The following is a 23,945-nucleotide window of genomic DNA, read 5'->3' on the forward strand; positions in this document are numbered from 1 at the left end:
GCTTGGTTTTGACATTGTTGTAGTCTCACTAGGAAAATTTGTGGCCCTTTATTTGCATTTAAAATGCTTTCCATGCCTAAAACATTTCCATTTACAATCCTATGATTTGCTCCTCAAATGAAAGTCTCTGTATTTACCTTATTTGGAAGGGTCATGAATATTAATGAGCTGCAGGGGGTGATTAAATGCATAACCCATCTACATTCATATTTTGTATTCCGACAAACTGTAATGAGATGAAATGCTCCATGCCATAAACTTATTCCGAAGCTGACGCATCTCTTATTTTCAAAATAAGAGTTCCACATACATATAATCAGCTTTGTTAAACTTAAGGAAGCTTGAGGAACTATTTTTGTCATTGTTGTACTCTCACTAGGAAAATTGGTGGCCCTTTATTTGAATTTACAATGCTTTCCATGTGTAAATAAATGTCTATTTACAACTCTAGGATTTGCCCCTAGAATGAAAGTCTCTGTATTTACCTTATTTGGAAGGTTCATGAATATTAATCAGCTGCAGGGGGTGATTAAACGTATAATTTTATAATGAGATAAAATGTTCCACGCCATTAACTTATCCCAGAGCTAATGAATTTCTTATTTTCAAAATGGCCATTTATTGGCATTAAAAATGCTTTCCACGCTTAAAAAATTTCTTTTGTAAATTTGATTCTGACACAAATAAGGGAATCTTGTCTTTGACCCAAATATATTGTTGCTTTAGATGTGGGACATGTCAATGTGTTTATAAATTGTTGGGCCACATGAATCTCAAGGATCCTGGGTATAAGTTCAGGGCATCTGGTCAGTCATATTTAGTCAAAATAGCAGCCAAAAATAATGTTTGTGTTTCTGGAATGTAAACATTCTGCAACATTTAGTACCGCATTTACATTGTGGTTTTAAGAAGAATCATTCAAACACTCTAACATTTATTTTAGTGAATCTATTCATTCAGATGGAACTGATTCATTGAATCTTAATTTTGCCAGTATATCAAACAAATATCCTATTTAATTAAGATTTTATTAAATATATTGTAGTTCATTTGTTGTTGTATATCTAGTAAACTTTAAATTTTAAATTGCTCAGTTTGAGATCTCATAGTTTTTTGTGGCAGATACTGGTGTTTACTAAGATACATACAGATCCTGACTGCATTGGATTTTTCTTTAAATCTGTTTATTTTTGTGGTTTTCGAGATAACAGGTCTCAGAAGGTTCTTAAGAGGTCAATGGTATTCAGAGGGGCTGAATTCGTGTTGTGGTGCATGACTGAGATTTGTGCGTGAAATCAATCACTTTGATTATTTATTAAAGATGCCATAGAATGTATTGTTTCAACTGTTGAAAGGAGTAAATCTACATAGAAATTGGCTTAGGTACATGCAAAAATTATTCAGAAACATGTCCATTTACAATCCTAGGATTTTAGATTTAAGCTCTGTCTTTACCTTATTTGGAAAGATCATGAATATTAATGAGCTGCAGGGGCTGCTTAAATGTATAATCCATCTTTTTTCTATTCTGTATTCCGACAAACTGTAATGAAATGAAGTTCTCCACACCATTACCTTATCCCAGAGCTAACGCATCTCTTATTTTCAAAATAAGAGTCCCTCATACATAATCAGCTTTCATATTTAGTAGCCAATCAAATGTTGCTATTATAGCAACCCCAAGTATGACATCACAGTCTTAGTTTTGTTCTGATTCACATATTTTTGTTTTCTTTTGCTCAACTTGTACTTCAATGTACTGAACTCTTATGTTTAGCTATATATGTTTTTTTCATTCTATGGCACCTTTAATTTGCATCCGATCAACACCATTACTGCTACAGCATGTTCTTAATGCACAAGGCTCATGTTTGTGGGCTGGTAGATTTCAGATATCCAGGTGAACGGTCAGTCAGATGACATGTCAGCCAAGGAGAAGCTGCTCTTCTGGTCCCAGCGGATGGTGGATGGATATCACGGTATCCGCTGCGATAACTTCACCACCAGCTGGAGAGACGGAAAACTCTTTAACGCCATCATACACAAACACGAGTAAGTGCCTCCTCATCAAACCTTCGGGCATTAGACTATTTTATAAAAACTATTCGGATGTTTAGTCAAAAACTGAGAGACTACTGCTGATGATACTGACTAACTTTGCCACTTAACATAAACAACGATCATTGATCGCTCGTTTACCAAATCCGTGTAGACAGGGCCATCAACCCCAACTGGAACCGCATCCTTTTTTATAAAGGAGATCAGTGGCAAATTTCACCATTTGCAGATTCGAAAGGCTCTCGGATAAAAAATGTTCCTTACAAACATATTTTTGTTGCATGTTAGCAGACCACTGTAATCCAACTGCTTTGATCCACACGCGAGATGTGCTCTCATTGCAAGATATGGAACCAAAAATTTTGTTTTGGCACATTTAAAAGGGAATCCCAGTGACCCATGTCTCTGAACAATTCTTCTTCCACTTGTTTTAATTATGTCTCTGAACACTTGTAGTCTTCGAAGCTATATCATGCATATTAATGAAGTTGCACTCATTCACAATAGAGCATGCTGATTGGTTCGAATCAAGTTTTTCTTATGAATTAATGCTGAAAACTCAATGACGTCATGTTGTACCCGCCAGGACAGACATCCAATCTCCACGCTGAAATTTACACAAGGTTCTAATCGCCGTGACACAGCTTCAAAATTTCTTTTCAAACTAGAAGAACGAATTTGCTCAAAATAACTCAAAAACAACCAATTTTCACTTTTTAGTGAAAAATAAGTGTCCTTATAGCATTTTTAGTAACATGGGACCCTTATATGACTGTGTTCTGGTGTTTCGTGACCCTTTAATTACTTACCTGACTGGCAATGTCAGGGTTGGTGAGGGGAAATAGGTAAAAAGGAGCGAGGACTCAAGTGCAGGAAAATGGGGAATTTATTAAATTAAAATAAAATGCAAAATAAACTACCCCGAGGGGGAAAACATTAACAAAACAAATACATACACATACAAACAGGACTGGGCAGGTTGACAAGGCTGAGGACTGGAAACATAACAGGACAAGACTTCATACAACGACATGTGATGACGAACTGGCACAGGACAGCAAATGTGAGGGGTTTATAACTGTAGAAAATTAACACACAAACAGGTGAACACAATTAACTAATAATGGGTTAACAAGGAGGGTGGGACAAGACAATAGACGGGAGAGCGCATGACACAGAGAGACAACACAAGCCATGCGCTCACATAACAGGACAAGAACATGCAGCCAATGAGAGAACTCATTAACCGCATGTTCATGACAAAAAACACAACACTGAAGCACACGACAAAAGCACGTGACCACAATGTGAACACCAAGCCACGTGCTTTGACAAGAGACGCAAGACACGAGCACACAATAGATAAACACCTTACCGTGCGCTCACACATAAGCAACGCGCATGCTTCATCTCAGTGCCAACCAACTGAAACCAACTAGACGTAGGCGCCGAGAATAAAGCAGCGCGATGCTGACAGAACAAACACAAACACTAGTACAAGAGCCACATCAAGCGGCAGCGCGCACACTCCGCGTACACCCACGACGGCGCGCGCGCACACAGAGACAGAAACAGGACCAGACATGGGTAGTGTCAGAGCTCTGCCACCAAAACAAGAATTTACAAGACCAGAGTGGCAGAACCCTGACAGGCAATTTATTTTACTTTAGATTTAAAGATATTTGTACCACTTAAATATCCTGAGAAATGTAATCTTCATAGCATGCACTGAAATGAACGATACAGTATTTTGCAAATGAAAAACAACAGTCTTAAAATGCCACCCAGATCAAATGAATGAGTTTTCTATATAGAGGGTGTGTCACTGTTATTGACGCAAGAACAAAAAGACAGCAGGAAGAGTCTGAAAACAACAGTAGTTCTGAAAGCAGAGCACAATAAGTGTAGTACAGCTGAGAGCTGAAAAGATTAAAAGCACAAGGTGTGGCTGCAGATGAGCCAGGCTTTCCCGTAGGGCGTCTAAAACATGGACGTGTACCTGCAGAGCTTGGGTACATCCCACTGACCCTGCTTTTGTCAGCCAGATACACCTAGAGGATCCGTCGTCACATCTGCCTGCATTCACAAACCATTTACTCTGACAAGAACTCGCTTCAAATGGATGTTAAGAGGAGATTCTGATATCTGGAGACTTTTATTTAATTTTTTTATATCGGATTACTCTGTGAGAACATCGGGACATCATGTTGCTGAACATGAAGCGACGTCTGTCGTTTAAGAAGCGCCGGACGGGCTCCAGCAGCACTGTGGCTTCAGCGAGTGATCTGGAGGATCGCGTGGTGATGTTTTGTGAGGAGATTCCCTCAGAGAGCTCGCTGGATTCTGGCCACGGCTCCCACAGTCCAGACACTCACTCGCAGATGGGATACGGGGCAGACTGGGGCTCAGAGATCCACAGAGGCTTCAGGATGGAGGATCTGAGCACGATGGCAAATCACAATGGAGAATACTATACCATGATGACCGGGTGCTGGCTTTATTTTTAAACTCTCTTGCTAGACAGAATGCAAATTAGGCATTAGCTATGTTTACATTTAGATGCTTTGATGGAAACACCAAGATGCACTTCAAAACGTATTTCGTAAAACAGAGTAGGATAAACCTTTTCCTTTTTTTACTTCACTTTTTACCTTTACTGAATAAATTCCAGTATGCGCAATAAATTAAGTCATGTGATTTTGTTTTAAAAGATCATGTGGTGATAGAAAGGGGTGTGATGGACAGCATTACTGGACAAACCAGCGAAGCGAGCACATTGAAAAACATCTGAAATGCTCTTTTGTGCATTCTAAAATCCCTCAGCTAAAGTCTGTAATCACAGTGGTTCAGTATTATTCATTTATTCATTCATTTTCTTGTTGGCTTAGTCCCTTTATTAATCTGGGATCGCCACAGCGGAATGAACCGTCAACTTATCCAGCATATGTTTTTACGCAACGTATGCCCTTCCAGCTGCAACCCATCTCTGGGAAACATTCATACACACTCATTCACACTCATACAGACTCATACACTACAGACAATTTAGCCTACCCAATTCACCTGAACAGCATATCTTTGGACTGTGGGGGAAACCGGAGCACACAGAGGAAACCCACACAAACGCAGGGAGAACATGCAAACTCCACACAGAAATGCCAACTGACCCAGCCAAGGCTTGAACCAGCTACCTTCTTGCTGTAAGGCGACAGCACTACCTACTGTGCCAATGCGTCGCCCCGTTTCATTATTATTATTATTATTATTATTATTATTATTATTACCTCCAGAACAGCATCTGCGATCCCAAAGAGCATCCCACACCTTCAAAAGCCACCGCATTATGTTCATTGCATTTCGTCTTCTGAAGTCTTCTCCTACCGCAGCAAATTGTGTTTTTCTTTTCGATATTTGGCAGCGGTTTATCAGAAAGTGACAATATAGTTTTCTTTAATTTAGTGGATTGAAACTTTGCCTTATTTGCACATATTTTATGCTATATTCGCATTTTTGGATGGAAATGTAGCTATTTACTCTGCGGTGGGGGTCTTTTTTCAGTAGTTTGTGTAATACTTACTATATGCATGCCTCGCACATCATGTTGCCAAGCACGATGAGATCCTGAATTAACATTTATGTTGATCCTGGAACATAATTTTGTCGAAAAATGTAATCCATTCCTATTCACTACCCCTAAACCCAACCATAACTGTAAATTATTCCAAAATCAGCAGAGACTAACAGTTTGATAACAATCATGTAGAAGTGCATAAGCCTAACCCTAAGCCTAAACCTAAACGGATCCCTTCATTCTGATTGGCTGATTGGAATGTTGTTCCAGGATCAACATAGATGTTAATCCAGAAACATGTCATAATTGGTGGAATCAGATGCCTCAGTGAACTAAATTCATATATTTAATTCAATCGCATCTCATATATTAATCAAACTTATTTTCAGTGTTTTTAGAATTATAGATAATGACTGTATTCTGACGTACAGTAACATATCATGGGTTTATTCTACAAATGATTACCAAAGGCAGCCTGTTTTTGATATAAAACGTTGAGTTTTGCAGATCCTAGACAAGTTTGCATTCCTAAACCAATAAATGGATGATCATAAAAGATCACACTTACTGTCTACTGTATATTTGCGCATATGTGTCTATTAAAATACACACCATAGTTCAATTTTACTTCATGTTTAGCCTATACGCAAATACAAACACCTAATGTACTAGAAAAGGTTTCTTCTGAACACTCAGCTAGATCTGATCTCTGACCACCGACTGAATATTTGTCTGCATCTCTGCTGACAATGGTAGGAATCATTTTAGGTCGTATAATATATATACAGTCAAGCCCTGGCAGATTCTGACCTAATGTTCTGACCTAGTGTAAATGTGTGTAGAATTTGTTGGCTCTTGTTTGGAGCTGCTTCCATCGCTGGGCATTCAAGGCATGTGAGTTATGGCTTTATCCCTCGGGAGACAGATGTTATTCTGGATTTATGGAGCAGGTGTCACTTTACCTGCACTCTGAACTAAGATGGAACTTATATAATCTTGCAATACTCAAATAGGCCGAATGCAGTCAACCAAAATGGCTTTCTTTTCAGTAATACTGACAAATTTATAGTTTGTAAATATATAATTATAACTCATGTGTATTTAGTATATATATATCATTTTATAGACCTGAGCTAATGTGAACAAATAGTTGATTTCTTATAAATCAATGTGCTCTATGTAGACTCGTACACCCTTGTTATTAGCGATATCGGTGGCCATTTTGTTTAAGATGACAAATTCACTAGAGGGCGCTGTCTACTTGTTTGCAAATCTGAAAAATGTTACTTAGGATAAATTTTGTTGTACATTTCAGACTTTTATTTTTATGACAACTGACATTTTCTGTGCATTGAAATTATTTTTTTGGATAACATGAAAAAAATTTCCCAAAACATCACCCATTGTTTAGCCATGTAGATAACTTTCGGAAACAAGTACCACAATGAGCAACAATGGTGGATCACAGAGATGTGTTTGTTTTGCGGGCAATGCTAAGTTTATTATCACTGCTAAAACAATAAGAACTTCCCGCGCATGCTCACTGCATTCTTCGTGATTTGAGTGTATCCTGCAGCTCTGTCTGTGTTTGTTTACAGTGCCACATATAGGTGTGGCATACATATTACGCCCATGCAGACATTTCTAAAAACGTTACATGTATGGATGCCAATTTAGAATACATTTAAAATTTTGAAAACATTTAGAATATACAATATCAACACACTGACATTACAGTACAGACTGGCAAATTCTGCATTATCCAACGTTATTAGCGTTTGTTTCATGTATTGGGAAACAGAATATTTGCAATAAACATAGAGGGATTCAATTCATACATAAAGCATATTTAACATACACGAAAAAAGATTTTTGCTTCTTGATCAAACTTATTTTAAATGAGCTGTATCAATACAATTATTGAGGTTTTCTGGGGACAACTTAATTTTTTTATGTTCAATCCACTCAAAATTAAATTATCTTAATCAATTTGTGTTGGGACAACATGAAGATATGTGAGGAACCCAGTATTTTTTACAGTATACACTCTAAAAATATTGTTCAGACAAAACCAAAAAAATTGATGCAACCGTTTGCATTAATATATTCAAGTTACGACAACATCTAACAAAATAAGGTTCAGACAACAAACTTTATTATGTTAGCCAAATCTTTTCCTCTTCAATCAGAGGCATTTACACATAGCAAAAAACTCAGATTTTTAAGTCGAGTACTCAAAATAAGTTTTTTTTAAATAAAATTGAAAACAAATCCAGTGTTATGTACTTAATTACATGCATGTTTTCAAGTTTAGAAGCTCAAATATATTAAGTAGCTGAAATTGTTGAATTTTTTGTTTTGTTTTCGAATTTACTGTTCATGCTGGTAAGAAATACATTTAACAACAACATTTTTGTTTATTTGCATTAAACCCCAGGTTTTCTTTTTTTACAAAACAAAAACATGTTTTGTCCCATATTATCAGTATAAAAAATAACAAAAAACATCAGTGTGTGGACTTAAAAATACAAAACAACTCCATTAGTGTGTAAAAATTGAGTTATCAACCCAATTCCGTTGGTTTGCTACAAGTTAAATATTGGTTTGAAGTAACTGACTAAGTTTACCTTTAAATTAGCCGCATTTTTAAATTGGTGTAATTATCAATATTTACCTGTTTTGAAAACTTAATAAAGTTATTCTGGTTACTTGAAAGTTTTAATCTAATTCAGCATTTTAGAATTTTTAAGTTGCAATAGTGTATTAAACTATGTAGTGGTAACAGATATGTTGAGTTATTTTTTAGAGTGTAGATTCTTGAAAAATGTACTGCTTGTTGGTTAATATTAGTTCATGCAAGCCTAAACGAATGGAACCTTATTGGAAAGTGTTACCATTTTTTTGGTATTGGATTTCATATGTTGTGTATTCCAGCAGTTTCTAACCTTTTTGCCCACCTACTGGTGTTAATTTTTTTTTCTTCATTATTTCTTCAGACCCAGGCTTATCGACATGCCAAAGGTTTATCGCCAGACCAACATGGAGAACCTGGAGCAGGCGTTTACAGTAGCGGAGAAAGAGCTGGGAGTCACACGACTGCTCGACCCAGAGGGTAATAATGAATTTCAAGAAGTTATTCAATATTAACACTGAGTATCAAGCTAAATCCTGATTAAATGTGTTGGTTCATTGAGTTTAGGATCCCATTATCTTAAATACCTGAAAAATATAAAAAGTATGAGCAGTGTGTGATTCTAAATGTATTTTTTGTGTTGAAACTGGTCTTAAAGCCATCATGAAATCTAAATGTCCTATTATTACCAGCAGATGAACACAATCAGTGTTTAATATTTAGTTTATTTATTTATTTACCTTTTTTCATGAAGCCTTTGTAGCCAGCAGATGTCCTTGGCATGCTATTTCTAGCGCATTTGACCAGTGAATCCAGCTCGTGTTATCTACTAATTATTTTGACTTCAGCTGTATATGACTGCTAGTTGATATGTAAGTTACTTAAATTTACCATTGTATAAAGGGGACTATCAAAGTGAAATGTACCCACCTAATCAATTCAAAACATTCCATGCAATTAGCAGTCAAAAGCAATCAAATGCCCCAATCAGTTCCCGAAGGACAAGTTTAAGTTCTGTACATTTATTTTTTCTTGTTCAAGAGGCTGTTTGTTTCAGATGCACGTCATAATAGTTCTAACATTTGATCAGATTTTTTCAGTCACAATAAATTAATAGTGTCTGTTTCAACAAATGACTCACAAACATTCATAGATGTTCATTCTGCTGACTGATCTCTGCTTCTCATTGCAGATGTGGATGTGCCTCATCCTGACGAGAAGTCCATAATCACCTATGTATCGTCTCTTTACGACGCCATGCCTCGTGTACCAGATGTCCAGGACGGCGCCAAAACCAATGTGAGTTTTTCCCCTCATCGTTAAAAAAAATGACATCATTTCCACTTAACAAGACACTTCCAGACCGCAGTCAGCACATAGTCTGGTTAATATGCGGTTGAGTTAAATCTAATAAAACTAATGGAGCGTTTTCATGGATGAGGTTTTCCTTCTGTGCTGGCCCGTTCCCACAACTGCTGCTAAATGCCATCAGTGTCCAGTGTCAATGTGCAATGACGAGATGCTCATCATCTGTGGCTCCGGCTCAGACCTCATGATCTTTTTTCTGTTGTTCAGCAAAATGTTCATGATTTTTTGTTTAGTTACAATAGGTTAGAAATGCATTCGTTTACATTGGATTCACACTCACGTTAAATTGCTTTCACATGATTTAATTCACATGATAAAGCTAAATTAGCACCATGGAAACAAAGAAAATGATTGGATTTTGCTTGCAACTTTTTTTCCACATCAGCAAATGTTAACAATCTGTTTATTTTTATTTTTATGTTTATTTTTTTGCATTACATTTAGCCAGCAAATGTCCTTGGCTTGCTGTTTCTAGCGCATCTGACCAGTGAATCCAGCTTGTGTAATCTATCTCATCAAACTCAATATTGGGTTAAAAAGTATCATTATTAAATGTTGGATGTGTTTATACATTTGACCCAATGTTGGGTTATGACACCACAGGCAAAATCCACTAATTTCCTTTGTTTCCATGGTGCTAATTTTGCTTTATGATGTGAATTTATCATTTTAAACAACATGAAGCTGTTTGGTTTTAAAGTAAAAGTGATTCAATGTGAATGTAAATCCAGTTTACAAACTGATTACACCCTACTTACAAGTTCCTAAAATGAATAATGTATTCTAATAATATTCTATTCCCAATGATATAATTAATATATTCTAAAACCTTAAATCATTCGCTTTTAAAAATAAACAACCCAGGCTCATTTTTCAAAATAGCCCCACGGACGTTTCTGGCCGACCCAGCCTTCTCCTCCTCCTTCCCTAAACCCAAGCAACGATTTACAAAAGTCGTCTAGAAAAAGAAAAGCCTTTGTCTGATTTTGATGACATTTTTGCATTTCACCACATCCTCGCCCTGTTATGAACTCGTTCCCTTCATTTTTTGGATTCCCGTTTTTGTCTTACCTGATTTCTGGAACCGCTCTTCCCCAGAGTCAACGCGGTCGGCTTCCCTCCAGGTCTCTGCTCCGCCGACCTACACGATGAGCTAACCAGACACACTGGTTGCGAGTGCGAAGAGGAGCGGCGTCACACCGCCCCATAGCGTTCGCTTGAAAAAATGAAATGCAGCCATATGTACCTCCGGCCACGTAAATTGCGGTCTCCAGAAACGTCCGCGGGGCTACGTTTTCAGAATAAGCTTGGCTTGAAAATAAAGGGTTCAATGAATTTTCTGCACAACTTCTATACGTTTAATATTTTGCTAATTTATTTTTGTAAGTCAGGTATCCAGTGCTAATTTTTGTTGCCTCCGATAAAAATAATTTAATATTTCACAGATGGTAAATTGAACGAATTAAACAGACGGTGTGCACAAATATAGTTATCGTTACATTTAAATGTAAAGTTAGCATCTGTGGTGTGAACGGCCCTTTATTTCCGAGAGTGTGATTTGCATGTTCAAATATAGTGAATCATTTTGTCTTTCAAAATAAATACTGTACAATCTACCAAAAATATGTTGGCATAACCCAATATTGGGTCAAATGTATAGACACACTCAAAGTTAAATAAATTGGAATCTAATGACACTTTTTAACCCAATGTTGGATTTGATTAGATAGATTACACAAGCTGGATTCACGGGCGCCGATAGGGGGTGAAAGTTAGGACGATTCTATGGGCCCAAACCGTTTTGGTGGTATAACTCTTAATAGTAACTATGGGGGCCCAACCCAATCAAGGGCTGGATTCACCAGTATAGTGAATCATTTTGCCTTTCAAAAAGTGATTTTGGCCTCCATGCTTACACGCTGAAGTCCTCCCGTTTGCTTGAAGTGGTAATAAACTTTGTGTGATCTGGATCCTTTCTGTCCAGCCTCACACAACAGCATCCAAACACTCTTGATTTGATTCCTCCCTCACACCATCAGCGTCTGTTATGAGCTAAATGATGTGTGTCACAGACCATCAATAAAGTCATCCGGATGCACTATTTTGGTGCTTTGAGTCCTGTTTTGCCTTCAGACAAGGCTGGGATTGTTGATGTGTAATTGAGAGAGCGTGGTGTGTGTGTGTGTTTCAGGAGCTGGAGCTGCGCTGGCAGGAGTATTATCAGCTGGTCACTGTCCTTCAGCAGTGGATCCGACATCACGTCCTCATCTTCGAGGAGCGCAGGTTTCCCAGCAGCTATGAGGAGGTGGAGGTCAGTGCTAATGTTTGCGCTATGTTGCTAACAGTGTTTACGTGCAGCTAATGAATGGATTGTAGTCTTTGTTAGCTGTTGTGCACACAGATGCGCATTGTCTGCTTTTCTGTGGGTTATTAAGATCAGCTTAGTTGGTTACCAGACTAGATTTGAACCTGGCAATAACACGGAAAGTTTTTTCAGTCAGCAAGCTTCACTAGAAAAACTACATTGGTTGATTAGCAAGAAGAAGTTATAGGTCTTTAAATCAATATGTACTGTTGTAATATGTACTGTTTTTTTTATATATTCTGAGTGCTTTTTAAGAGAAACTAGACTTTCGTCAACACCTTTTTAAAGATAATAGCTAATTTCTAATAATTAATTTCTGCCATACGATGATAACATAACTTGATATTACTTAATATTTTACAGGTTAGTTTGCAAGATACTAGTATATGGCTTAAAGGGCAATTTTAAAGTCAGTTGGGTCATGGCAGACTTCGTCAGTGGATAAACTGAACGCTTCACTAGCGAGAAAACAGCATCTGCAGCGCGAGGATAAAGAACGAGCCTCCTCCATTCAGCAGCTTTACTTTCTCTTTACTCTACTTATACTCTTTACTCCTTTACTTTTATGGATAAGGAAACAGTGTTGTACTTACGTCACTGAAGACATCCATTAGTCTGCATATTTAATTTCATTTCCTAAGTGCAAAGATTTGTTTCAAAACTATGTCTAAATTCAGTTATAATTTCCAGCAAACAACTAAATGAATAGTGATACATAATAAGTTATTATTATAAGTTATATCCAAATACACTTTCTATTAACCTTTATGGTGGTGTATACGTCTCCAAAACCCGACAGATGGACAAATATAAAGTAGTTTTTAATAAAGTCTTAATTAAAGCCTAAGATCTACTATGTTAATTGGAGTTATTGGATGTCAGTAGTTTGTTCTGTAGACCATATGAAAAAATATTCTCAAGGCATGTAAAAATATTGAACTGAAAAATTGTTTTAATTTTTTTTAGAAAGTTTTATTTCAGAAACAACAGAAACAAACAAGACTTTTAAAATGTGTCTTTTTTTAAATTTTCTATGCTCCATTAAACATCACTATATTTGTAATTGTGCATCTGTGTGATGATACTTTAGCTGTTTAGGGAAGTCATATTACATTTTTGTGGTTCAAATAAAGATTTTTACTGCATTTTCCAACATTTTGCCAATCATTTACTGTTACAGCATTTTTCTGAAGAGTTTTGTACAGCAGGATTATTGTTATCAGTTACTGTGTATAAAATAGGAAGCTTAGTGATTTATCAGTGCCACCTAAATTGAGATCCTTAATTTTTTTTGTGCAGTATTAATACAATAATTGACCCTTTGAATTGAACACAATTACATTTTATGGTGCTTAGTGATTTATCGACTGAGTTATGGTGGATTTGTGTGTGTTCACTTTATTCTGCCACCCAAATTGAGATTATTATTATTATATATATTTTTGTAAAATATAAATAGAATGTTTCAGTGCAAAATGCACTTCTTGTCTTGGCTTTATACAGCAGTGCATTAGGATATAATATAATATAATATAATATAATATAATATAATATAATATAATATAATATAATAATATTTGATTTGTTAGAACTCTTTAACGAAAATAAACAAAGTCTTTTGTTTGCTTTTTTATTCTTTTTTCTATTATATTTTGTATGTTTATTTAATGTTAAATAAAATTAATTTTTTCATTACATTTGTATCATTTTAGTTGTAGATAATGATAATGAATCTGGTACCCTCAAACACTGTGCTGCATATTTAGAAGTGTCTGTTTATTCATGTTTTATCATTTATTCATGTTTTGTTCCTCTGTTTTAGATTCTGTGGCGTCAGTTTCTGAAGTTTAAAGAGACAGAGCTTCCACCCAAAGAGTCTGACAAGGGCCGCTCTAAACAGCTCTTCCAATCCTTTGAGGTTTGTTCACAGCCATTAACACCTTAATTCCTAGTTAGTCCTAAATCCTCATTATTTAGTCGAGAAATATTTTATTTATTTATTTAAAATATCGATTTATTGTAATTTATTTAAGTATTTATTCATTTAAAATATTGATTTTATTTAATTTATTTAATTTTAGTATTTATTTATTTAAAATATTGATTTTATTTAATTCATTAAATATAAATATGTATTTATTTAAATTTAAATTTAATTTAGTATTTAGATATTAATGTATTATTTATTTATTAAAATATTGAATAATTTAGGTATTTATTTATTTATTTAAAATATTGATTTAATTTATTTAAAGTATTTATTTATTCAAAATATTGATTTAATCTAATTCATTTAATTGAAATATTTATTTATTAAAATTCTTAGTTACATTTATTTAATTTAAGTATTTCAATGTTAAATTATTATTTTTTTATTTAAAATATTGATTAATTTAAGTATTTATTTATTTAAAATATTGATTTATTTTATTCATTTAATTTTAGTATTTATTTATTTAAAATATTGATTTTATTTAATTTATTCAAAGGATTTATTTATTCAAAATATCGATTTTATTTAATTCATTTAATTTAAATATTTATTTATTTTAAACATTTATTTAATTTAATTTATTTAATTGAAGTATTTAAATATTAATTTATTATTTTTTATTAAAAATATTCATTAATTTAAGTATTTATTTAAAATATTGTTTTAATTTAATTTATTTTATTAAAATATTTATTTATATATTATTTATTTTATTTTATTTTATTTGTGTACTGCGCAAGAATGTAATAAAGTATCAGCAAATATTAATTCAAATATTTTGTAGTTCTATTTTGAACTTCTATTGTATCTAAAAACAGCAGACGTTTATGATCTAATGTCCAAGCTATGAATACACAACAAGTCTAAATGTTTTCTGCAAATCCACAGTTCACCAAAAAAGGACAATTCTGTCATAGTTTCCTCAACATCCACTTGTTAAAAGTATCTAATTGAGCTTCTTTCTCTTGTTAAACACTGAAGAATGCTGGGAAATAAACAGCCATTGACTTCCATAGTAACTTCTATAGTACTTTTGTATAGAAATCAACAGAAGACATCCATACTGTATATGTTTTCAACCATTGAGTGTGAGTAAATGATGAAGAAATGTTCTTTTTTTGTGTGAACTGTTAAGTGCTATGAGAGTTTATTAATAATTGAGAGTAATGAAGTTTGGTTTCAGTAATGTGTTTATTGTTGTTGTTGTCCTCCTCAGAGCGCCGTTCAGGCTGGTCAGATCAAGGTTCCTCCAGGTTATCATCCCATAGACGTGGAGAAGGAATGGGGTCGCCTGCATGTGGCCATTCTGGAGAGAGAGAGACTGCTGAGAATAGAGTTTGAGAGGTGACAAACACACCTGAAAACACACCTCACACATGTAGCCTTTAAAGGGTTAGTTCACCCAAAAGTCTTGCACATGCACGTTTACAACATACAGGACAACGCTTGCATGTTTTACTGGCTATAACGACAATACATTGTGCTGTCTGAAGTAAACACACACCCTGATCCAGGAGAGAAGATAATGGTGAGTTGTTTTTACAGGGTGTTTTTTTTTTTGGTGTACAAAACTGTTCTTGGAGCTTCATATGATCACAGTTCAGCCACTGAAGTCACATGAAATGTTTTGGCAATTGTTTTTTTCTGGACTAGCATCTCACGATATTTTCCGTCAATGGAGGATGAGGGAGCTCTCTTTTAATCTAAGATATCTTCATTTATGTAATCGATTCAGCATTTATGGGTGAACTAACCCTTTAACCTGTTGGCAACTGGGATTATGGGAATGGAATGGGCGGGTAATGAAATAACAGGGTCTGACTAGAATAGAAGCGTCCAGAAACTGCCATTACATCAGCCATTATTACACACAATGAAGAGCATTCTGGGCTAATAAGAGCTGCGTGACTAATGTCTTTGCCAGGTCTCAGTGCGGCCCTGGTTTTAGTGCACTTGATGCAAAATAAGATATCAAAAAGTGAGTTTGTGTGTTTTTTTTGCTCTGTGATTCAAGGTTACGTCTATATTTTCATTAATAGACTTGTCCAACTGCATACTATAGTAATTTATAATAAACTTTATAGAGCTTTATAGAAGTGTATTATGGTGTAGTTATTATATTAACAAAATTATGTTGCTCTATAATACTGAAGTATTAACTATTAGATAGAAAGTAATGAACACTGGAGTACACTTTAGTTTTTACTACAGTAAACTGTGGTGTATTGTAGTGTTATGTACTGTAATGTAATGTAATAGTTGTGGATAATTTGTTTATAATACGAATAGTTGTTATGTTTCCGTAGGAAACAGAGCACAATAGATTGCTTCAAGTAATTTACTATAGTACAGTTCAAAACACTATGGTATTTACTGTAAATGACTATAGTATTTTTTACACTAGTGAATGATGTAGCATAATAACATTTAGCCAATCATAACTCATGTATATGATATATGCACACTGTAAAAAGCCATTAGTTTACTTTAAGAAAAGGTAAACCTGTTGCCTTAATATTTTAGAAGACATGCTTATTGTAAATATGTACCCCCGTTTCTTTTCTAGAAAGCGCGAATTATGTAGCCAGATGTTTGAATGCATTTCATCTTTGAAACAAACGGTACCTGGCAGTATGACAACGGCTTCCTTTCCTTTTCGCGGTACCAGCTGACCGCTAACCTGTTATCAGTTTGCCCAGTAGCTCGCCACGTACATCGGCAGAATTGGGACGCAGAAAGGAGTAGACCTTGACGACGGGGTTCGAGTCCGGCAAAGAACGCTTCTAGAAATATACACAATATAACACAAATAAACAAGTAAATAACAAAGTGAGAACGTAGTAAGATCTAAAAACGTGGTAAAAAAAACAGGTGCCACGAGGGATTTTCTTTGTCTGCATTGCTTTTGAAAACACTATTGGTTGGGTTTAGGGAAGGAGGAGGGTGAGAGATTGGTGGGTCAGTCAGTCAGTCAACAGCAGCCTCTGGTGGATTTTACGAAAACAAAAACTGCAAAAAAGACATGCCTCCTGGGATGTATTGTGCTCTATCCAGAAATGTATTGTGGGGTAAATATCCATAATAAAAACAAAGGCTCATTCTGAAAATGTAGCCCTATATACATTTCTGGAGATCATGAATTATGTAGTCAGAGGTAGGTATGGCTGCATTTCGTCTTTAAAACGAATGTTACAGGGTGGTATGACGCCGTTCCTTTTCATGCTTACCAGCTGACCGCTTAACTCCGTATGGACAACTTTCCCACTGTTACCAGTTTGTCCAGTCAGCTTGCCATGTACGTCAGTGGACTTGAGATGCAGAGAGGACAAAAAGAGAAGCCAACAAGTAAAATAGACAAGTAAACAACAGGGTGAGAATGTGGTAACATGGTAAAAAATGTGGTAAAAATCAGGCGAGGGCTTTTCATTTTCTCAATTGGTTTTGAAAACTGTCAGTTGAGTATAGGAAAGTGGGTGGGCGGGTCAATCGGTGCTTATGAAAACACTATTGGTTAAGTTTTTCGAAGGAGGGTGAAGGGATCGGTTGGTCAGTCAGTCAGTCAGTCAGTCAGTCAGTCGACAGCAGCCTCTGGTGAATTTATGCGAGAACAGCAGGTGTGAATGGCACTCGCGAGAGAAATTTGAGATCTAAAAAAGCATATACAGCAACTTCTGGTGGTTTTGTAAAAACAAAAACTGCAACAAAAAAAAAAATTACCTCCTGGGACATATTTCATGTTTTTCAGAAATGTATACAGGGCTACGTATCAATAATGAGCCTGTGTTGAATTATTAAGTAAACAAAGTATGTGCATAATTACAGTATAAAAGTTAAGTGAATATGTTAACTGACTTTTTTAAGTAAAGTAAACTTGTTGCAATGAGTTGACTCACTTTTTTTAAAGTAAAGTAACTAATCTCTTTTTTCAAGGTATTTTTAAGGTGCAGGAGTGGAAATAAAATAAATAAATAAAACTCATAGAACAGGTTGTTTTCATGCAAAAAAATCTTAAAGCTTTGTTAGTGTTTTCATGTGTTTTCAAGTGTTTTTCATTTTTACGACATTTTATGACAATTTTACAACATTTGTGACATTTTTACGACATTTTAATTTTTAATACATTTGGTTTGACTTTTCGAACTCTAAAACAATACTTTGAATCATTGAACAAAACTGTGTTAATCGAGTGATTTTCAAAATGTTCTGTTCAGTTTCTGCTCAAGAAAAGACTCGATCTCTAATGAATGAAAACTAACGTCTAGAAGAAATTAAATGAAGGTTATCGATATCCATCATCTAGCAGGAGAGGGGAGTCTGGTCTGAATCAGAACACACGTCTCCTGTCACAAGACAATGTGTTTATGGCCAGAGTAATAATACGCAGCACACAGTTTCTTTATGGGCTGAGTATTGACTGACCAAACACCACAACAACTCTTTCTGGCTGCGGTTTGGTCTCATGACGGGATTATAACAAGAAAAAAACATGTTACCGATGTCTTGCATGCTGTCGGACTGTAAAAAATGGCGTTTGTGACAGACCCGTATCGTTTAGAGTATTTACTTCGTCGTGGAAAACTGTGAGTTATTTATGCTACATGCTATATTGGCTTATTTATTTGTACAGCTCACATCCCAGTGATATCACAGTGACAAGTTATTCTGTATTTAATTATTCTGTTAAGTTCACGTTTCACGCTATTAACAATCTATTGACCAACACTACTAGCTTATTAATCTACTAAATAGCTGTTTATTAATACTTAGTAGTTGGGATTTGGCTAGGATTAAGCATGCATAATAAGATCATCCTTTTTAACCACTAATGAACTATTAATATCATAGTAATAGGCAGGTAAATACAGTGTGTTCTGACATTAATATGTGTCTGTTGCAAAATATATTGGTATAATAAGGCTCCATGTATTTACTAACATGAACTAATAATGAACAATACTTGTACAGCATTTATTAATCATAGTTCAACATATACTAATGCATCATAAATTCCAAAGTTGTGCTTGTTAACATTAGCCAATGCAGTTAACAAGAGCCAACAAAGAATTACTTTACATGATATAGCTGAATAAATACTGTGTTAAATCTATTGTTTATTGTTTAAATAAGTACATTAGCTCACATTAACTAACGGGACATTATTGTAAAGTGTATATCTGTTTGTGATCTGCGTACCCCAGACCTTTGACTAAGTATAACAGCACGGCTTAATCTGCCTTAAAAATGCAACAGTGATTTAATAACTGTGGTGATTCTGTGATTTCCAGGTTAGAGCGTCTCCAGCAGATCGTCAGTAAAGTGCAGATGGAGTCAGGCGTGTGTGAGGAGCAGCTCAACCAGACCGAGTCTCTGCTGCAGACGGTGAGAGTCTCACACACTTATTATCCATTGTATTCAAAATCTCCCCTATTAAGTTTGATAGCCTCATTCACTATTCCCTATATTAGTCCACCAATATAGCCTGGAACGCTCACAAAAAATTCACCACACTACAACAAATTAGGTTTGTTGTTTGCCCAAACTACTTATTTTATTTACTTAGTTCTTTGTACAATGACTTTGTTTGCTGATTTATCTTCACATTTAAAATTTATATCTATATATATATATATATGTACAGTTGAAGTCAGAATTATTAGCCCCCTTCGATTTTTTTTCTTCTTTTTAAAATATTTTCCAAATGATGTTTAACAGAGCAAGGAAATGTTCACAGTATGTCTGATAATACTTTTTCTCCTGGAGAAAGTCTTATTTGTTTTGTTTCGGCTAGAATAAAAACCTAAAATAAAATAATAAATACAAAAATTTTAAACACTATTTTAGGGACAAAATTATTAGCCCCTTTAAGCTATATTTTTTCTCGATAGTCTACAGAACAAACCATCATTATACAGTAACTTGCCTAATTACCCTAAGCTGCCTAGTTAACTTAATTAACCTAGTTAAGCCTTTAAATGTCACTTTAAGCTGTATAGAAGTATCTTTAAAAATATCTAGTAAAATATTATTTGCTGTCATCATGGCAAAGATAAAATAAATCAGTTATTAGAGATGAGTTATTAAAACACTCATTTGAAAAAATCTGCTCTCCGTTAAACAGTAATTGGGGAAAAAATAAACAAGCGGTCTAATAATTTATACTCTATTAAGTATAAAAATCCCAATCTTAAGTTTTATATACTGCCAAATAAACATACAGGAACTGGTAAGTTAACCACACACTTCATTTTGCATTGAAATGCACAGCATTTTCTTCCTGTACATCACATATAGGGATTTCTCATGTTTATAGTGACAGCATATAGTGACATCTCGTGTTTTCATCACTCACTTGATGTAATTGTTGTAATAAGAAAATGTACATGCATTCATGGCTTTTGCATGAGCCCTTATGCGTTTATGATGTCCTTTGTTTCACCTATTTGACAGATGTAAAAATGCATACGTGTAAAAGATAACACTATACACTACCTGACAAAAGTCTTGTCTTAGCATCCATACATCTCTGCAATGACTCAAATAACTTTATTCTCAAGTCATCTGGAATGGCAAAGAAAGCGTTCTTGCAGGACTCCCAGAGTTCATCAAGACTCTTTGGATTCATCTTCAATGTCTCCTCCTTCATCTTACCCCAGACATGCTCTATGATGTTCATGTCTGGTGACTGGGCAGGCCAATCCTGGAGCAACTTGACCTTCTTTGCTTTCAGGAACTTTGATGTGGAGGCTGAAGTATGAGAAGGAGCGCTATCCTGCTGGAGAATTTGCCCTCTCCTGTGGTTTGTAATGTAATGGGCAGCACAAGTGTCTTGATACCTCAGGCTTCAAACCATCAAACCATGAAAATCAAACCATGATTTTTTCTTCACCAAACTTGACTGATTTCTGTGAGAATCTTGGGTCCAAGCGGGTTCCAATATTTCTTCTGCAGTATTTGTGATGATCGGGATGCAGCTCAACAGATGATTCATCTGAAAAATCAAAGTCAAGTTATTATTTATTGCTCATACAACTGGGATCGACGACTAGACTTTAGTCAAGTAGTGTAGATGCATAAGTTTATGTGTATAGCATGTCATTTGGGATGCAGCTATAGTCTTTTGCGTTGTACGCTAGTTATTGCGCTGCATTGTGGGATTGATTGAGCATACTTAAGAATGTCCACTATGGTTTTGTACACCACTACAAATGGCTGCTCCTTCAAAAAGTGCACTATTAAGGGTGTACAGTTGGTGGTTATTTCAGACTCAGCGTTTGGCTATGTATGTTATTGACTGTTGTCATGGCTGTTGTCACAGGACATTCGTCTTCTGAATGCTGGGAAACCTGCGCAGCACACAGTGGAGGTGGAGAGAGATCTGGATAAAGCCGACGGCATGATCCGCCTGCTCTTTAATGATGTTCAGATGCTCAAAGATGGACGCCACCTACAGGCCGAGCAGATGTACCGCAGGTGAGTTCAGATGCCGTGCACAAACAAACCCTCTATTAACTGCAAAATCAAACTGACCAATCAGAATCAAGAATTTCAGTAAGTCATGCAATTTAAATGTTTAAAGGACACAGACTGACATGTGATGTGTGGTGTTTTCTCAGGGTTTATCGTCTGCACGAGCGTCTAGTGAACCTGCGCAGTGATTATAATCTGAGGCTGAAGTCTACCGCCACTGCAGCAACTCACACCACTGTCACATCGATCTCCCAGAAGTCAGTGCAGCGTGTGCGGCCTGAGCTGGACGAGGTGACGCTCCGCTACGCTCAGGACCTGCTGGCCTGGGTGGAGGAGAACCAGCGGCGGATTGACACGGCTGAGTGGGGCATTGACCTGCCGACTGTGGAATCTCAGCTGGGCAGCCATCGAGGACTGCACCAGACCATCGAGGACTTCAGGGCCAAGATCGAGAGAGCACGAGCTGATGAGGTGTGCTAACTCCCTTAACACATTTCCAAAATTTGAAAATATATTTCACTTTTCCTTTACCATACCATACAAAGAAAAACTTTACGGCATTTATTAATTATAGTTCAACATTTACTAATGCATTAATAAAAAGTTGTGCTTATTAACATTGGCCAATGTACTGTGAGTTAGCAAGAACCAACAAAGAATTGCTTTATATGACATAGCTGAATAAATACTGTAATAAGAGTATTGTTTATTGTTTAAATAAGTATACTAGCTCACATTAACTAACGGGACATTATTGTAAAGTGTATATCTGTTTGTGATTGTCTTGCGTACCCCAGACCTTTGACTAAGCAGCACAGCACAGCTCAATCTGGCTTAAAAAATGAGGTATGCTAACTCTCTTTAGCACATTTCAAAAATATGAAAATACATTTCACTTTTCCTTTACCATATCATACAAAGAAATGCAAAAGTAGTTTATAGGAAATACTGTAGTGTTTTGAGCCTTATTATCGTAATCAGGTTGCTAAACCACCATCAACCATTTTCTCAGAGGAAGACATGCTGACAAAACATTGCTATCATTCTGATACAAGTTTGCACGTGCAAGCCGCACTCCTCCATTATATACGCACTTGTGCAAATTCTAGAAAAGACACTATATGTGAACGTCATTTGCGATCTCCAGCAGTTGATCTTCTTGCACAGACATGGTGGATTCAGTTGATTTGTTGACAAATGTGTTGCGGATCTGTTCCTTGGCAGTTCGTGGGTCGTTCACTGGGCCTTTTCCCCTTAGCAAAGAAGTTACCTAAAGATGGCTGCTTCTTACCTATTTTGCTGCTTGTGGGTTAAATTTGGGCGCTCAAGTGAGTGAGACGTAACCGAGAGAATATGGTCATTTTTCAAAATAAAAGATTTTTCAAAAAAAGATTGTTCAGGCTCAGATAACGGAACAGAAATAATTAATGATTTCTGTGCGGCCTGGTACCAATTGCCCGATAGTTGAGGACCACTGCCATAAAGCACATGAATAAATTCTGTTGTGGTCATTCTATGGTTGCTATGGTAACACAACAACTAGTTATATAAACAAATTACTCATTACTATAGTGTATATTATACTACAATACACCACAGGATTGAGATAAAGTTTTTTTTTTTACAAATTTAATTCAGTTTAAAGAAAGGATGTAAACTGTACTGCAAAACATGTGATTTCTGTTCCAGTTCTGCAAGAGAGAATTCCCATGTGTAAAAAAAATACTATAGTATTTTACAGTAGATTTACTACAGAACATCTCTTATGTAGAGTTTTGAACCTTACCATAGTAAATTGCAATGATGTGGCAATTGGCTGTAAATGTACCTACTTTAGCAAAGTAGCAGTTGTAGATGCGAATATTTGGGTCATGGTTCTGACGCGTTTGTTGTTTAAACGGGTCAATAAAAAAATGAAATGTCCATACCTTTGTAAATGAAGTTGGATATTCAAATCCATTTATTGTCCTTTCTCAAAATTAAAAGTAAACATCAAAACAAACTTAAACCTGTTCTCACAGCATGGCGGTCAAAAAGTTTGTTTGACCTTCTTCTACACAACTGTCACTCGTCGTGAGGAGAGCATAAATACCTTATACACCCTCTAATGGTGCAAAATAAAACTGCAACCCATAAATGGCTCCAACAGCAGTTAATATAGAAATATTGTGTACTTTAATAGAAGTAGTAGTTACTATAGTAAAATATTATTGTGACCAAATTAACAAGTGAATTACTTTAGTAAAATGTTTTTCAACTATATTATACTTTTATACATTAACAAAGTGTAAATACTATAATATGATACAGTGCTCTAGTTGTCTAGTTGATACAGTGCTCTACTGTCCTAACTTGTAAAGTATTATACAATGTTACCTACAGTTTATAAATTCACTAGTTAATTCTATAGTATGCCGCAGTAAGCTATAGCAAATACTGTAGTTTACTACAATATACCACAATTAACAACATTTTACTGTAGTAAATCCTA

General features: G+C 35.5%; 1 protein-coding gene and 1 long non-coding RNA gene across 51 annotated transcripts in view; one reads left to right on the top strand and one right to left on the bottom strand.

Annotated features, from left to right (window-relative positions):
* Nucleotides 1-23,945, top strand: part of plecb (plectin b) — a 246,898-nt gene that overhangs the window by 186,336 nt on the left and 36,617 nt on the right. For all 50 annotated transcript variants that reach the window (XM_073925718.1, XM_073925740.1, XM_073925719.1 and 47 more), the window contains 9 exons: nucleotides 1,886-2,052; nucleotides 8,626-8,741; nucleotides 9,454-9,560; nucleotides 11,821-11,940; nucleotides 13,817-13,912; nucleotides 15,204-15,331; nucleotides 19,273-19,366; nucleotides 21,303-21,457; nucleotides 21,601-21,925. In XM_073925718.1, coding sequence (XP_073781819.1) covers nucleotides 1,886-2,052; nucleotides 8,626-8,741; nucleotides 9,454-9,560; nucleotides 11,821-11,940; nucleotides 13,817-13,912; nucleotides 15,204-15,331; nucleotides 19,273-19,366; nucleotides 21,303-21,457; nucleotides 21,601-21,925 — 1,308 coding nt within the window. The remainder of the gene's footprint in view (nucleotides 1-1,885; nucleotides 2,053-8,625; nucleotides 8,742-9,453; nucleotides 9,561-11,820; nucleotides 11,941-13,816; nucleotides 13,913-15,203; nucleotides 15,332-19,272; nucleotides 19,367-21,302; nucleotides 21,458-21,600; nucleotides 21,926-23,945) is intronic.
* LOC141378150 (uncharacterized) lies at nucleotides 15,325-23,508 on the bottom strand. Its single transcript, XR_012391948.1, has 3 exons — nucleotides 23,383-23,508; nucleotides 20,477-20,975; nucleotides 15,325-16,770 (listed from the first exon to the last, which is right to left on the bottom strand). It is a non-coding gene; the product is annotated as an uncharacterized lncRNA (long non-coding RNA).

The sequence above is a fragment of the Danio rerio genome, chromosome 16 (assembly GCF_049306965.1).
Source record: "Danio rerio strain Tuebingen ecotype United States chromosome 16, GRCz12tu, whole genome shotgun sequence".
NCBI lineage: Eukaryota > Metazoa > Chordata > Actinopteri > Cypriniformes > Danionidae > Danio > Danio rerio.